Source organism: Ammospiza caudacuta, chromosome 28 (assembly GCF_027887145.1).
Source record: "Ammospiza caudacuta isolate bAmmCau1 chromosome 28, bAmmCau1.pri, whole genome shotgun sequence".
NCBI lineage: Eukaryota > Metazoa > Chordata > Aves > Passeriformes > Passerellidae > Ammospiza > Ammospiza caudacuta.
In genome coordinates, this window is record NC_080620.1 from 1,855,507 (window position 1) to 1,872,473 (window position 16,967).

The 16,967-nt window shown below is 45.7% G+C and overlaps 1 protein-coding gene across 2 annotated transcripts in view; it reads right to left on the reverse strand.

Annotated features, from left to right (window-relative positions):
- REXO1 (RNA exonuclease 1 homolog) overlaps nucleotides 1-16,967 on the reverse strand; it is a 50,403-nt gene that overhangs the window by 20,380 nt on the left and 13,056 nt on the right. For both annotated transcript variants that reach the window (XM_058820931.1, XM_058820932.1), the window contains exons 2-6: nucleotides 11,069-12,825; nucleotides 7,466-7,567; nucleotides 5,031-5,232; nucleotides 4,218-4,381; nucleotides 2,020-2,157 (exon numbers count right to left, since the gene is read on the reverse strand). In XM_058820931.1, coding sequence (XP_058676914.1) covers nucleotides 2,020-2,157; nucleotides 4,218-4,381; nucleotides 5,031-5,232; nucleotides 7,466-7,567; nucleotides 11,069-12,825 — 2,363 coding nt within the window. The remainder of the gene's footprint in view (nucleotides 1-2,019; nucleotides 2,158-4,217; nucleotides 4,382-5,030; nucleotides 5,233-7,465; nucleotides 7,568-11,068; nucleotides 12,826-16,967) is intronic.

Consider the following 16,967-nt stretch of genomic DNA (forward strand, 5'->3'; position numbering starts at 1 on the left):
CAAATGATCCAAATCTCAGGCCAAGAGCACAAACAACGTGGGCTTGAGAGAGAAAAACAAGCAGGGTAGGAGTGCATGGGCTGGAGCTGGAATGGGACAATGAACTGCAATGTGCAAATGGAGCAGAACTTAAAAAATTGAGACCCTGTGACCAGGTGTTCATTTTGTGACCATTTTGGTTCACCTGGGGTGCAGCCCTGGCTGGGCTCTTGTGCTGCCCAAGGTGCATCCACTGAGGCCTTCTAATGAATCCCTGCTTTATTCTTTTGTTCCATCTAGTCTCTGTTCTAGCTCAGCCCTCACAAAGCATCAGTAGGACCACAAAAAAAAAAAAAATGCCTGACAAGGAATTGACTTATAAAGCAGAATATGGCACCAATATTTGCTGGTAAGTAAGAGGAAAAAAAGTAATTTTATTTTAAGCAAAGTGCTGGAAAAAGCACTTTCATGTGAAAATTTCCTGAAGAGATTAATAAAACTTTCCTACTTAGCAGAAAAATTTTTTTTCAAACTTTAACATATTTTAAATTGGTATCATCCCTTTTCTTTTCCCCCAGTATAAAGTCTGCTGCCACCTTGGTTGAAGTATTCCAGAGCTGCTCTTGCTCCCAGGAATATCTAACCTTGCCATGTTTTCATCAAGTAATTCTTGATTCTTGTTCTTGGAACTGCCTGGGCAAGGCTGCTTTCCCCACTTTGGGGCAGTGCAAGATCTTAACTGGAAAGGAAAGGAGGTTTGGCAAAGGGCGACTCCTGGGGAAGGTGGAATCCCACAGCAGAAATCCTCGTGGTGTCTGCTTTGCTTTGGGACACACCACACAATGCCCCACATTTACCCAACTAACAACCAAGCTTTTCCAAGAAAATGTATTACTCTCTCCACTCTGCTTTTGGATATCCTACTGTACTGTCCCTACTGCTAAAAAGCTCCTTAAAGTCTCCTTAACAGCCTTCAGAAACAGCAAGGAACCAATTCCCAACCAAACACACCTATCCCAAACACTTCCCTGGGCTCAACACATTCCAGGAGGTGTTTCTGGCTGCACTAAAGCAGAAACCCTTTGACCACAATGAACATTCCTCTGTTTTCTTCTCCTGGGGTTATTAAAGGGCTCAGGCAAGATTTCCAAATGAAGGGAAAGATGGGATTTCCTACTGGAAGCCCCCACTGGAATGACACTTGCTGTTGTCCATTGTGGTGATATTTAATGCCAGTTGTGGATAGGGGAATCTTCAGGGAATCAGGGAATGGTCTGGCTTGGAAGGGACCTTAAGATCATCGAACTCCCACCCTCAAGTTTCTGCAAGCATAAATGCAATTCAGTTTTCTGGATTTGCTACCATTTTAGAAGGTTTTTGTTGCAGACATCTTTTATAGAAAATCCTTTCCTTAGGATTTTTCCTCCTGAGAATCTGAGAGGCCTCAGGAACAAAATGTAAACAATTATTATCTGCTGCTGTGGAATGCAACAGGTGGATCTTTGATTTGCCCATGTTAAATGTTTGTAATTAATGGGCAATCACAGCCCACCTGGCTCAGGCTCTCTGTCCAAGACAGAAGCTTTGTTATCATTCTTTGCTATTCTATTCTTAGCTAGCCTTGTGATGAAATCCTTTCTTCTATTGTTTTAGTATAGTTTTCATATAAAATATATTTTATTCTATATTTATATAATAAAATATAAGTTATACAAGTATAATATTAATATATTTAATATAGTTTTAATATAATATATATTATATATTATATTTATATTATAGAAAACTTATATATTCTATAAAAATATATATTCTATAATATATACTATATAATATATTTTTATATATTAATATATTATATATAATACATATTATATGTATATAAAATAATAAATCAAGCCTTCTGAAACATGGAGTCAGATCCTCATCTCTTCCCTCATCCAAGAACCCCTGTGAACACCATCACAGGTTCTGGCCAAGGCAGAGGATGCCATTCCCTGCTGCAATCATTACTCCTGAGAAGCAGGGATGTGTACAGACCTTGTCAAAGGCTTCCTGGGAGGAGGAGCAGAATTTCAGGCACTCATCAATGAAGAGATTGAGATACCTCTGACGAATGTTGGTGGGGACTTTAGCACCAAACTCTGTGGGAATAACAGGCCTCTGTAAAGTGGTGCTCTGGAGGTGAGACAGAGAGAGAAAGAGGCTGGTCAGGCTCCAGGAGGTTGCTCTGAGGCTCTCCCACTTCCTGTTATTAATCATGGGGTGAGTTCCTTTTTGAAAATCTGCCCAAAGCCAAACTTAACACGCAGCACTTTTGGTACTAAGAATACCACTTGAGGCTTCACCACCTTCAGTGCTCTAAGTCCTTCAAAAACAGCTGTATTTCACTCTAAGTCAGCCAGGAGCCAGGGACTCCAGGGGCATTAGTCACACACAGCATTCCAGAGCAGGGCATGCTGACATTTCCAGTGAGAGGGCCAAGGTGAGGATGGCACCAAGCACCACTGGAGCCATGAACACACACCACAGTTATGGGCACCACACACAGGTTTGGTTCTCTGGCTGTGAAAAGAGAACAGGAGGCCCCACCTATCCCACCCCCATTCCTGGGGCATTCCTGCAAATTGATTGCATTGGGGGTTTTCCTCCATTTTTAATGCCAATCATGATGTTCCTGAAAGGATTTACCCCTTCAATTTACTAGCATGTTCTTCAAAAGCTGCATGTTGGGCTGAGCTGTGACCCACCACTGCAGCTTTCCATTTCACACCAGTTTATCCCCCCATCACAGCACACCTGCCTCTTTTTCAGAGAGGAAAATGTTCATTCATCTCTAAAACACCCAATTGTTTTGTCAGTTGTCCTCCATCCCACCCAAGAGATATCCATTAGCCAAGCCATCTGCTGCAATCTGGAATGAAAACAGCTCTGTGGAAGGTGTGAGGTTGTTCCAAGCTGGTCCTCTCTCAATGGGAGAAGTGCTCATTTTCCCCAGGAGACTCTCACCTTGATACCCTGTTCAAAGGGATTTGGTCTTTTTCATTAAATATATAAATTCTCAACCTCTAATATTATATCCTTAAGCACCTCTGTAACTCTGCTAGATATTTTATCCTTTCAGTTATTTCTCTTATGTTTAATCAGCTTCAAGTTCTTTGTTACTATGGTGGCAGTTTGGGTGGAAAGGAAAAAAAATTACTTTTCACTCTTCTAGAAATAATCAGAGCAAGTTATGACAGATCTTGACACAAACCATCATCAATAAATGGATTTTTAACCAAGTCCTGGCACTAACCAGTTCTGCCATCCACTCCAGCAAACAGCTCCTTATGCCATCCCCAGGCTGCTCCAGGAGAATTCTGCTCTCAGTTGTCTTAGCAAATAACAGATTCCCAATCCCATGGAAAGGAGGGAACTTTACAGAATCCCTGAAAGGTTTGGGTGGGAAGGGGCTCTAAAAATCATCCCATCCCACCCCCTGCCATGGCAGGGACACCTCCCACTGTCCCAGGCTGCTCCAAGCCCTGTCCAGCCTGGCCTTGGGCACTGCCAGGGATCCAGGGGCAGCCCCAGCTGCTCTGGGCACCCTGTGCCAGGGCCTGCCCACCCTCACAGCCACCAATTCCTTCCCAATATCCCATCTAACCCTGTTCTCTGGCAATGCTCTCTCCCTGTGTCCTCTCACTTTGCTTAGGAACTCACAGCAAAGGCACCCAAAGGCTGGGCAGAGATCCCAGAGGATAAAGAGAAACAAAACAAAAGCAACTAACAAAGACAAAATAGTCTTTTCTTTAAACACCAGCAGCAGCATGAAGTTCAGTGCTCACATTTTACCATCTAGGTCACAGAGGGACATTATTCATAACCACCAGTGCTTGCCACAGAGCCTGGCAAGGCCATGAATCCATCCCTGGCTTTTGAGCACAGGAGGTTCCAAGCCCCTGACCCAAACACACCCAGGCCAGTCAGCACAAGAGAAGGCTCAAATTGGAGACAAATTATCAATATTCACAAAGATCAGAGCAGCATTTAAGTATTTCTACCTTTTTAAGCTCCTACCACTTGAGTGTTTAATTTTTTATACAATGCTATCTAGGAAAACCACAGGAAGAAACAAACCCACTCAATCAACACAATCAAAACACCACTCTCAGGGAGTGCTAAGTTTGGAACAGCAGGATCAAACATTCCACCCTCCCTGGGGAATGACAGGAAAAAATTCAAACTCCCCTTACCTGTAAGGAGGGAACATGTGCTACCCTTTTGGGCACGATGGTGCTGGTGGTCTTGGAAGCCATCCCAGCCAAAGTGCAAGGCTTCAGAGGAAGGGTGGAGGCTTCAGAGTCATTGGAAGGTGTGACACTCCTGCCACCAACAGCTGCCTTGCTGCTCCCAAGGCCTGCAGGGAACACAAAACACTCAGGGACAAATCCTGCCACTGGGCTCCAGGCTGCCAGAATGAACTCACTATCAAAGGCCAGTACTGCAAGCTGTGATTTTCTCAAATCCAGGTCTCCAAAGGGACACAAATTGGGCAATTTTACCACCTTGCAGGCAAGGATGAAGAAATCATCTGCCAGGAAACGTGTCTCATTTGGGTTTGTTTGGGGTGACTGAGTCAGCAGAGTTTAAAGAGGTAACTCTGGCAGCTGGAGGCACTGACACCCCACACTCAGCTCTGAGTCCTTCCTCCATAAAGGCTCAGCAATGAGCCTTCATTAGCACTTCCCTCCTGCTCTGCCCCCCCCCGCCCCGAGGCTTCAATGGAAGAGGGAATGAAGAGCAAACACAATCCAAGGAAGAAACAGAAAAAGGAGAGGCTGAAGTGAGGGAGATTGGGTGAGACACATCAGGCTGGACAAGTCTGACCTGCTGCTTTTCACAACAGGGTGGAATTTCTCAGGGAAAGACGTTCCACTGGACGCTACCAGCAGAGATTCGAGTCATGGCCAGTCCTATACATCCCCTGACAGTTTTACACGTGCTTAGGAGAAATGTAAACCCGGGGGAGGACAGGACAGCGACCCCAAATCCCACTGCTGCCTTACTTTGCTTGGCCGCTGCGGTGAGGGCTGCATTTGGCACGTGAGCAATCCTCCTCTTTTCTCCTGGCAAACAGAGAGAGGTCTTTTGAGCAGCCCCAACCAGCTGTGCTGCCTGCTGCTGAGCCAGCTGGATCCTCTGGTAACACACCTCCTGGGCCGTGGGGGGACGGTAGGGCCGCACCACCGGCTTGCTCGGGGTCTCTGCCTGCACACACAAACAGCATTTAGGGCCAGCAGCTCCCCTGCTCCATCCACACCCCCCAGAAAGGTCTCTTCTCCTCAAGCCCTCTGTTAGTTTTGAGAGGACAACATCCCAAGTGTGTTCCAGAATGAAATAATTAAGAGTCATCCTTTAACAAACATGGCATTAATGATTCATGCTATGGGAAGGCCTCCCAGCTCACTGGCACGTTCCTCAATTCATGAGCTGCTTTTAGTGGCTGTGCCCAGCCCAGTCCTGGGTTCTATCAACACCCTCAGCCTTGTCCTAACACACAGACCCTGTGCTGCCTACTTTGCTTTTTACAGCAATAAAAAGGTGACACCAATTCTCCAGTCCTCTTTGCCACAGGACACTGAGCTCCACTGCTCCCTCCCTGAGGACACCTGCACCCACCTCTGCACCACAGCAGCTCCCACCTCTCTGCAGCCCTGGAACTGCTTAAAAGCCTCACAGAGAAGTATTTATGGCATCAGAGCATTACATAAACTGATTTTCTGAATTTCAAACAGGCTCTGTCCCTGCCCACTTCTGGAGGTACCTCAGTTACAGCACAAACAGGTCCCACACGAGTTTCCTTTGATGGCCAAATTTAGGTTTGCAGGAAAAGTGCCAGAAATTATGTCAGCAAAGAGAGAAGTTTCCTAGCAGCAGAAGTGCAAGAGAAGCAGCAGTAGTACAAACTTCTCCCTCTACTTCACACCTTTGAAATGTGAGGAACAGGCCTTGAATCTCCTTGGAGGAGGATGGCCCGTGAACACCTAGGGGCAAAGCTGGCACCTCCTGCATTCCCGGCCTCTGATGCTGACAGCAGCTTCTGGATACCAAACTGGGTGCAGTCAGACATTAAATTATAATTACAGACTTCCAAGCAGCACAGGCCACTCATTTTCTGCCTCACCTGCAATTCCTTTGGCCCCCATTTCCCCTGGCAACCAACCCTGAACTCGCTCCCTCCCCTCCTCCTGCTCAGTCCCTGAGCCATAAATCATGAGCAAGACTGAGCAAATATTCCACTTGGAGGGACACAGCAAGGCACGTTCTGAGGTGAAAAGTGGCAGCTGAGGTGTTCCAGCACCTCCTGGGCAGAGCTCTGAGCTGACAAACTCCAGGGAATTCAGGTCCTGGAGCTGAGCACACCAGATCAGCTCTGTTTGCCCAAGCAAAGGCTCTGCTGAGGCTCCCATCTTTGGAAAGCATTTTGGGATCAGCTGTCACATTAAGAAAATATATTTGAAGGTTTGTACATGTCTAAAAGGTGCCTCTTTGCAATAAATATTTGAGTTAATGAATTTCCAAGCCATTTGCTTCAGTCTCTTATCTCTTCACTTTGGAAGAAAGGGCCCTTATCAAACCACACGAACTGGCTGGAGATATGTAGTTAAATAAAACCCATTGTATTGACCCCAGGGCTTCAAATTATTAAAGGCAAAAAAATCCTTCCTAGGCAGAGAGGAAAGGCAGAACAATTAATCTGGACTACCCAGCTCAAATTAATGCACAAGCCTCCACTCTTATCCTGCTGCAACATAAAACTAATCTGAGATCAGCACCTGGAGGGAAACACATTAAACCCTCAGAGAAAACATGAATTAAAATCCCAGGGAGAAAGGAATAAAAAAATCAGATTTTTTTGCTTCTTCTTTGCCTTTTTTTTTTTTTTTTGTTTTGTTTTGTTTTAATTTTTCTCCTCTGTATTTGTACAATTGGGAAAAAAGAGTATCCAAACAAATACTGCTGAGATCTTGGCTGATTCCGAGCAGATGTAAGGTAATGGTTTTAAACATCTGAGTAAATTCCTGTAGTATCTTTTAGATCCACAAGGCACAGAAAAATACCAGCAGATACAGAGTGACCTTGTGTGCAGTTAATTTTTATTGAAATCTCTAAATTAAGCTGTACTGGAAAAAAATGAACACCCCAACCTATCCCAAAGGGTTACCAAGAGCACAATCCACTCACTCTTCCCAGCCTACCCTTGGTTTTAGGAAGATTTTTTGTTTTGCTGCCACTTTTAACAGATTCTAAAATCTGGGAGATTTTTGAGGAATTGGAAAGAGAGGAAATAAAACAGCCATAGACTGATTCCAGCACAAACAGCTCCCACACTGCTGCCTGGCCCTGGGAGTGCAGCCTTTGCCAGGGTCAGGACAGAAAATCCTCACTTGGAACAACCTAAACTCATCTGCTTCTAATCTGCTTTTAAATCTGCACTTACATTTCCTTGTTTGACAAGATGAGAGATCCTTCTTTTTTGGCCAGGAAACAAGGTAGTTAAATTATCTTCTGTCTTTTCTTCATTTCCCTCCTCTTTGGATGGCTGGAAAACAAAAGAACAGAAGAACAGACTTGAAGATCCCTCACAAGAGGGAGATGTGGAAATTCTCCTTTTGGGTTAATCTTGCAGAGGACAGGTGGGAACACGTGGCCAGTGACAAGAACCTTCCAGAAGCCACCAAGGAACAGCAGCAGGACATTCCCAGCCCAGCAGCAGCTCCATGAGCTGGCATGGGGCAGGATCAGCCTCACCTGGCACAAGAGCCTTGACCAGCCCTCCCCTGGCAGCCACTCACACTCCTCACCTCCCATGGCATTTTCAGAGTCCAGGGGGGTTAGGGTGGATTGGTTTTTAAGAAGTTGGGAACTGACTCATTCTGCCCTGGGCAGTGCTGACACCTGCTCAACACCAAACCACGGTGTCCTCACCCCACATTTAGGGAAATATTTCCTGCAGGCTCAGCCACAGCTGTCACTGCAGGAAGACTCTGGTGACACAGTGCAGGTCACATCCAGACACTCAGCAGGAGGCAGAAACACCTCTCCAGCCAAAGCTACTCCAAGCTGACACCTCAGAGCAACTCCTGGACAAGGAGAACCCCTTGGAAATCTGCTTGAAATTCGACTCAGTTGTTAATTGACAGAAACTTGCTAAGTGATTTGTTTCTCAAAACCCCAGCTGCTCTCCAGACAATCTTGGTTTGAGTTTCTCAAAACAACTCCTGGCAAAACTCTGACATGAGCCTGACCATCTCTGAAATTCAGCAGCAGAGCCAAGGCTGGATTTAGGGATGAGCTTGGGCACCACTTGGGACAAACCTGTGTTCATCACCACAAGGGCACCCTGAATCACCTGGTACCCCAGGAACCCCAGGGTTTGTTAATTCACTTCCACCCCTAATAAACTCTCACAATGCAATTCTGCCAGGCAGAAATCACTGCACTGCCACATGCAGCTCCTGCAATCACAAACCCTGGAGTATCCTGAGCTAGAAGGGACCCTCAGGGATGATCAGTGCAGCCCCTGTCCCTGCACAGGCACCCCAACACCCCCACCCTGAGCAGCCCTGGGAGCTCCTGCAGCTCTGGCAGCCTTGGCACCATTCCCTGGGCAGCCTGGGCAGTGCCCAGCAGCCTCAGGGGGCAGAACCTTGCCCTGAGCTCCATGCCAAGGCCTGGCACATTATTGAGCCCAAACAACACAGGGTTGTGCTGGTTTTGCACAGCCTGGTGTTTGGTAGTGGGGGAGGCACAGAGGTGGCTTCTGTGAGAAGCTGCTGGAAGCTTCCACCATGCCCAGCAGAGCCAATCCCTGATGGCTCTGAAGATGGACAGGCTGCTGGTCAAGGCTGGGCCAATTAGAGGAGATGGGAACACCTGTGTGATAACAGATTTAAGAAGAAAATCAAAATAAAGTGAGGCATGCAGTTTTCATTCCAGCTAGAGAAAAGAAGGTGAGACATGTGAGGGAAACAATGTGGAGACACCAAGGTCAGTGGAGAAGGAGGGGCAGGAGGTGCTACAGGCACCAGAGCAGAGATTCCTCTGCAGGCTGTGGTGATGACCATGGTGAAGCAGCTGTGCCCCTGCAGCCTGTGAGGATCCCTGGGGATGCAAAGATCCACTCTCAGCCCTTGGGGATGCAGAGATCCACTCACAGTCCATGGGATCCACAGGGGATGAAGAGATCCATGGGGGATGCAGAGATCCACCCACAGCCCTTGGGGATCCACAGGGGATGCAAAGATCCACTCTCAGCCAGTGGGGATCCATGGGGGGTGCAGAGATCCAGGGGGGACACAGAGATCCACCCTCAGCTTGTGAGGATCCATAGGGGATACAGAGATTCCCCCCACAGGGATCCACAGGGAATGCAGAGATCCACTCACAGCCCATGGGTGAGGTGCCCATGCTGGAGCAGTGGATGCCTGGAGGGGCTGTGATCCAGTGGGAGACCAAGTGGAGAGAGAGAGAGAGGGGCTCTGCTTCCAGGCTGGAGCAGCCTGGCCTTGGATGACTGCACCCATGGCACAGCAGCTTTGGGGGGCTGTGTGCCCATGGAAGGGACTCTCATTGCAGCAGTTTTGGGGGGCTGTGTGCCCGTGGAAGGGCTGTGTGCCCATGGAAGGGACTCTCATTGCAGCAGTTTTGGGGGGCTGTGTGCCTGTGGAAGGGCTGTGTGCCCATGGAAGGGACTCTCATTGCAGCAGTTTTGGGGAGCTGCTGCTCCTGAGAGTGGACCCACATTGGAGAAGTCCATGGAGAGCTGTCTCCCCTGGGAGGGACCCCACAGCCTCACAAGGGAAGGATTTCTCTCCCAGAGCAGTGGAAGAAAATCTCACTGATGGACTGACCAAACCCCCATGGCCTCTCTCCCTGCACTGTCTGTGGGAAGGAGGGAAGGGCTGAGGTGGAAAAAGCTGTTTTAAGGGCCTGTTTTACTTCTCATTAGATTCTGATTTTGTTAGCAATAAACTCACTTTGTACCTCTAAGCTGAGCCCTTGGAGTCCTCTCTCCTGGTCCTTACCTCAACTCATGAACCCTTGGTTTGAATTTTTTCTTTCCTCTGTGCAGCAGGGGAGGGAAGTGAGTGATTTCCATGGGTGCCTGGTGTTTGGCCAGTGTCAAACCACAATGGGTCCATCTAGGAAATCACTCCATAAACAAAAACAATGTCCCATGACCAATCCCACCCAGACACCCATGTCCCAAAGAAGGATCCCTGTGCTGCAGTGAGCCTCCTTCCCCAAGGAGCAGGAAACCACACCCGAGCACAGGGATGCAAAGGAGCCACATGAGGCTACTGACAGCTGAGCTTTTGTCACTCCAGGCCACAATTAACTCCAGGCCTCTGGTTCAGCACTTTCTGAATTCACTGATCAGTAATTCCTGCTACAGATTATGTGCCCTTCAACTATTTTCTTGTTATGTAAATACTGTCTGTTTTATATCCTTAGTCTGAAGCCTCTGGTACCATTGGAAGAAATTTTACCTTCAATTTTTTGCTTGCACCACCCACAGGTATCCAGAGATCCTGAGCAACTACCTGTAATACGCATTTAGAATAGGGAAGATGAATTTGGAGAGTCTCCAAAGTGTCTGACAAGTACTGGACTTGCACCAACACCCTGTCCAGGTTCTACCTCCCCCATGTTCCTTAAACTCTGCTGCAAGAAGAAGGCAGTGCCCAGGCTGGCAACCTTAGATTGGCATTGAAAACCCCAAAACTGACTCCCTGCAGCCTTTTCTCCAGCCATCTACATCCACAAGGTTCTCAGGCCAGATGGAGACAGAAGTAATTGATAATCTTGAAAGCCTTCCACACAAGAGGGGACTGAACCCTCACATTTCATAGCAGCTTTGAATCCAGCAGGTAAATTCAGGAGCAAACACTTCCAGGCACTCAGTCACAACAAGGAAGAGATTCTACCAACACATGGAGTCTCCCTCTTCAGCTACTTGAGATAAGCAGCACCACTAAACCAAACCAGAATCCTGCCACCTTTGGAGGGGAGAGAACCAACACCCCCAACCCAGCATTACCTGCTTGCCCAGCCTTCCCTTGTCTTCAGTTTTCACATCTTTAGATTCATTAAAGATCCTGAGACACTCTTCCATGGGATCTGACTCAAAGTCCACATCTTTCTCAAGGATGGAATAATCAATGTCATCAGATGTAGAGGAGGATGATGAGGACTTGGACAACTTGGAGCGCTTTGCTTTCTTTGTCCTGTCCCTGTCACTGTCAGAGGCTGAGCCAGAGTCAGCCCCATCCAAGTCTGAGCTCACATCAAGCAGTGAGGAGGACAAAGGCCGGCCTCTGTCATCCTCATCTCCACTCTCATCCCCAAACAGGTCCACGTGACTCAAACTCTGCTGCTTCTGACCCTTCTTGGGGTCTCCTTGTCCTGCACAAGTGACCTTGTCCTTCTTTCTCTCCAGGGAGCTCTTGGTCCCTTTCTCCTTGCTTTTACGACCAGAGCTTTCCTTGCCATTTTTCACATCAGCAGTTTTGCTCTGAGGATCCTTCTTGCTGCTCCCCACTTTCTCTGTGCCTTTGGTGACACTCTCACTCTTGCTTTTCCCTGAACTGCTGCTGCTGGACTTGGATTTTTCTTTCTTACACCCATCCACTTTTTCTGACTTGTGTTTTTCAGGTTTTTTCAAGTTCCCATCTGTTTTCACTTTGATGCTTTTGTCTTTGCAGTTTTTCTCTTCATGCTTGGTTTTTAATTTTTCTTCTTTCTTGAGCACTTTGTCTTTGTCTGCATTTTTATTTTTCTCCTTCTTCCCAGCCTCACTGAGGCCTGCTGTTTTACTAACATCAATTTTCTTCTTTTTTGTTTTGTCTTTGGATTCTTTGTTTTTATTTTCAATGTCCTTGTTGTTCTTACCAGAAAACAACTTCACTGCCTTTGAGTTCTTGTCTGATGAGTTCTTGGAAAGGTTTTTCTGTGAATTTGGAAGGTCCTCCCTGTGCTGTGCTGCTTCTTTGCTCCCCTGGGAAGCAGAGCCTTCCAATTTTGTGCTCTGCTCTTTGCTAGAGGACTCATTTGACTCACTCTCAGAACCAGCTTTTGAGGGTGAACTACCAGAAGCTGTTTTATATTCCACCTCAGCCTCATCTTCAGAGGAGGAGAACCTGGCCAACACCTCATCATCATCAGGATCTTCACAGAGCTTCTTCCTTGACGGAGAGTAGGAATCCTCATAATCAGAGGCTCTGTCCCTTTTGGACCCCTTGGTTGTGCCTTTGCCCAGCAGCCTGGCAGAGTAATTGGAAAGGGGGTCATATTCCAAGTCTGTGGAAGGCTTGGAGTCATCAATTACATATTTGTTGTTGGTGACAGTGCTGCTGTATTTTTTATTCTGCACCACAGCCTTGGGGACGTACTCCAGTGAGCTGCCCTTGGAGCGGGAGGAATCCAAAGTGTATTTACTGGAGCGGGCAGCAGCAGCCAGAGGAGTGGGGTTGTAATCTGAGTTATTATTGAAGTTGTAGCTCCCTGGATTGTACTCCAAGGAGGCAAAGGAATCACTCTGTGGCCCAGCAGCTGACACAGGTGTGTTTGAAATGAGTGAGGAGCCCTCTGAAGCACCAAAGTCCTTCGTGGTTTCCAGCAGCTCCTCGTACTTCTTCTGCTCCCTCTCCACTTCGTTCTTCACTGCCTCAATGGCCTTGTTGACCAGCTCCAGCTCCAGAATTCCAGGTGTGACATCTGTGATGTCAGCCAGAAAGCCATCCTCCACCTCCAGGGAGGGCCTGGGCAGCTCAGGGTTGTAGGGATCATAGCCTCGCTCTGCAAAGAGGAAAAAATCATTTACTGCCAGCAATTCAAGTAAAATTTAAAATGAGATCTTTTTAAGGTGTGTTTTGATCAAACCCCAACACTGAATGACACAACCAAAAGCCACATTCTTACACCACAGAATAAATACCAAAAGCCACCAGTGATGTTCTCTGGCCTGGACTAAACCAGATTGTAAAACTTACTCCCAGGACCAAAAATCTGCTAAGCGCTTTTAAGACTCATGAAAAAGCTCTAAAAGCTCTATAAATTAAATATTCTTCAAGGCACCAAAGAATAATCCCCTGTATTAGGAGCTGACTGTGCACAGAACTATCTGCTAAATTCAACGAAGCCACCAAGAAGGAAAGAGGAGAAGTGAGAAACTGTGGATTAGGTTCTTACCTCCCAATGCCAACACCTAAAGCCACCAAAAGCCTCAAGGCTCAGAGATTCTTATGGCTGCTGCAGGAAAATCACTGATCTCAACTGACAAACTGAGAGCTGCTGGTAGGAAGGAAAAACTACAACAGGAAACACAACTCAACTACTCATAGCAGCCACCAAGACAAGAACACCGAACATCAAAATATTTCCCTTTTCCACATTCCCCTTTCCAGAAAAGCCCCTTTGATGGCCTCTCTTCCACATCCAGCCTGGACAAGAGAAGGCTCCAGGGACACCTCAGAGCCCCTTTTGGGGCCTGAAGGGGCTCCAGGAGAGCTGCAGAGGGACTGGGGACAAGGCCTGGAGAGACAGGACACAGGGAATGGCTCCCACTGCCACAGGGCAGGGCTGGGAGATTGGGCATCAGGAATTGTTCCCTGGCAGGGTGGGCAGTGCCCAAGGCCAGGCTGGGCAGGGCTGGGAGCACCTGGGACAGTGGAAGGTGTCCCTGCCATGGCAGGGGTGGCACTGGATGGTCTTGAACAAACCATAAACCACAAACCATTCTGTGATTGTGTGGAATCCTTTCAATCCCAGCTGTGCTCAGGGGGCTCCCAGGTGTGGCTGTGGCTGCAGGGCCAGGGAGGAGCTGCCTCTGCCTGGGGAGCTCCCTGGGCTGGGCTGAGCAGGCAGAGGGGTCAGTGGCACTGTGTTTGTGTCCCCAGTGGAAGGACACGACTCCAGTGAGGATGCCAGAGCCTGCATGGAGCTGATGGTGTGGAAGATCAGAGAGGCTGCCCCTGGATCCCTGGCAGTGCCCAAGGCCAGGTTGGATGGACTTAGAGCACTCTGGGATGGTGGAAGCTGTCCCTGCCCATGGTGGGGGGTGGCACTGGATGATTTTAAAGTCTCTCCCAACCCACACCATTCCAGGACTCCAACAATGACAGAAGTTTCAGGAACATTAACAGCTGCTTTTTGACTCTGAACTGTTTTCAATCCTTGTTTTATCACAGCATCTCTGGATGCTGACATTCCAGAGGAGCTTTTTGTTCTCTGCTACAAGGACAGTACAAAACTGGCTCTCTAACATGGATATGCTAAAAACCAAACAAAGAGCAAAGAGAAAGAAAACAGAAAATTAAAAACCTCTCAGGTCTAAGAGGGATGAGAGAATTTCTCATAACAGTCAGGGTTAAAAGAGCTGTTTCTACCATTCTCGTAGGACTGAGGGGTTTGGGGTTTTTTGGGGGGGCAGGGGTAGTTTTGGGGGTTTTTAGAGAGAATACATAAATGCAAAGCTTCCTTTGGCAACAGGAAAAGGATCTCTCCAGCAGCTGGCAGAACTGGCCCCCGAGGAAGCAGAATGAAAGAGGCTGGGTTAAAATCAAGGCAGCAGTTTCAGAAAATACTTTTTATTCCTTTGGGTTTGCAAGGTTTTTTTCCAAACCAATTAGCTCCTGATTGAACAGGGACTCTGGGCAATGGCAGAGTGATGTCACCACCCTCCACAGGCCTGCCTGAGCCCTGCTCAGAGCCAGAAACGTGGGGAAAGAGGAACAAGGTGCTATTTCTACAGCCAGTTCCCCTCCAGCTATTGCAGAGAGCTGTAATGATGACACAAAGAGCGATCCCAAAGCCAGGGTGTGCTCCTCCCTGGGACACAGGGAGGGAGCAGGTGACAAACCAGGGACAGAGCAATTCCTGGTTAGAAACCTTGAAGAAAAGCAGGCAACAAGGCAAAAACAACAACAAACCCATATGCAAACAGCAGCAGCATCAAGGCAAGACTATGTAGAGATTATCAGAATTGTTAGGGATAAAATCAGCCTAAGGAGTGAGAAGGAGCAGACAGCTCATGTCTGACCATGGGTGAAACATCAGCTCCACACTGGCAGAAAGCAGCAGGAGTCAGCTACTACCCTCTAAATCTGGACTGAGACCTCAAATGCAGCACAAATGTTTGAAAGGAACAGCTGAAAGGCTGATAATTCATGCAGGGCTAAATATCAGATGGCCTGCAAACAGAGAACACAGAGTCTGGATGTAGAGACTTGCCAAAAAACAAAGCAACAAACCCTAACTAAACAAAAGCCACCTTGTACATGCAGAAAACCAAACTATTTTAAACATATCAGGATCAGGGAGAGCAGAGGGCAAGCCCAGCACAGACATGGTGGCTGCTGCTTATCTCTAGCCCAAAACTGCTGGCACATTTTCTGTGGCTGGAATGATGAAAACACACATTATAACCTCAGGACATGCCACAGGCTGGGAGACAGGGCAGGGAAAGAGCTCTGTGCAAGTGTGGGGGAGGCCTGATGGGTTCTCCAGCACTGCTGATCAAAGGCTGCCTGCCCATGAAAGGCTGTGAAAGTGGCTCCAGGATGCCCATCAGCACCAGCCCCTCAGGCCACCAGGCATCTGCAGAGAATGCAGCAAAAACAGGGCAGCAGAGGTTTAATTAATACAAAAACAAATATACAAAAAAATTATATATATATATATACATATATATATATATAACATTTTAATATATTTTTGTACAAATGTTACAATATATATAAATATGTATTATATATAACATTTTATATATAACAGTCATACAAAAATATTTCTATAAAAATTGAAATGTATATTTATATATTTATTTATATGAATATAAACAAATATATTATTATAAAATATATAAAATATTTTATATGAAAATATTTTAGTATATAGTATGTGTAAAATATATAAAAATAAATATATTGTTTATATAAATATATATAAATATAGATAAATATATATTATCTATATAAAATAGATATCATTTATGCTGTATATAATATATAATGTACATTTTTATAATTTATATAAATTCTATTTATATAAATATATTTATATTTATAGAATATATTTATATTACAGTATAGTTGTACTATACTATAATATATAGTATATTATATTTATAATATACTATATTTAGTATATTATATTTATACTTTATTATTTATATTAGATAAAATATAGTTATATTTATATACAAATTAATATTTAGTATAGTTGTGGAATATTTATATTTTAGTATGGTGGTGTAATATTTATATAGGAATTGTTTACATTTATATATAATATATTTTATATGATTATTTATAGTTCTACATTTATATATTTATTTAATATCAATTTTATATCTATTTATATGTATACATATATGATGAGGCAGAAGCACACAAGTCCAAACCAGAGATGCTCAACCTGCCATTTGAAATCAGCTTTTCAGCTGCCAAACTAATCCCAGGAACCAGGAAAGGGAAGGATCCTGACCTCAAAGGAGTCTGCTTCATGTTTTCTTTTCTTCCTCTTCCCTTCCCCAACCTGGGCACTCAGAGGTGCAGGATGAGCTGCACTGGGTTTGCTGCTCTGAAGGATTGAGGCACTGCTAGGGAAGGAATTCTTTTTGGCGGGATGGAAAGCACAATCTGCTCTGACCCTTGGGAATCACGAGATAATGAGACTTGAGATGCCAGCTCCTGGCAGGATTGTGAACTAAACACTTTATAAAGTACAAACTATTAAAATAAATTATTGTACCTCAGACACGTGAGAAACAAAAGGTGAGGTTACCATCAATATTATAGAAAACCATTAATTAATATTAAACAAGTTATTGATATTAATCTTATTAATATATCATTAATAATTATATCTATTATATTAATAGAGACACAGAGGTCTCTATGCAGAACCTCAGTGAACATTTTATTTAACCTCAGTGAACA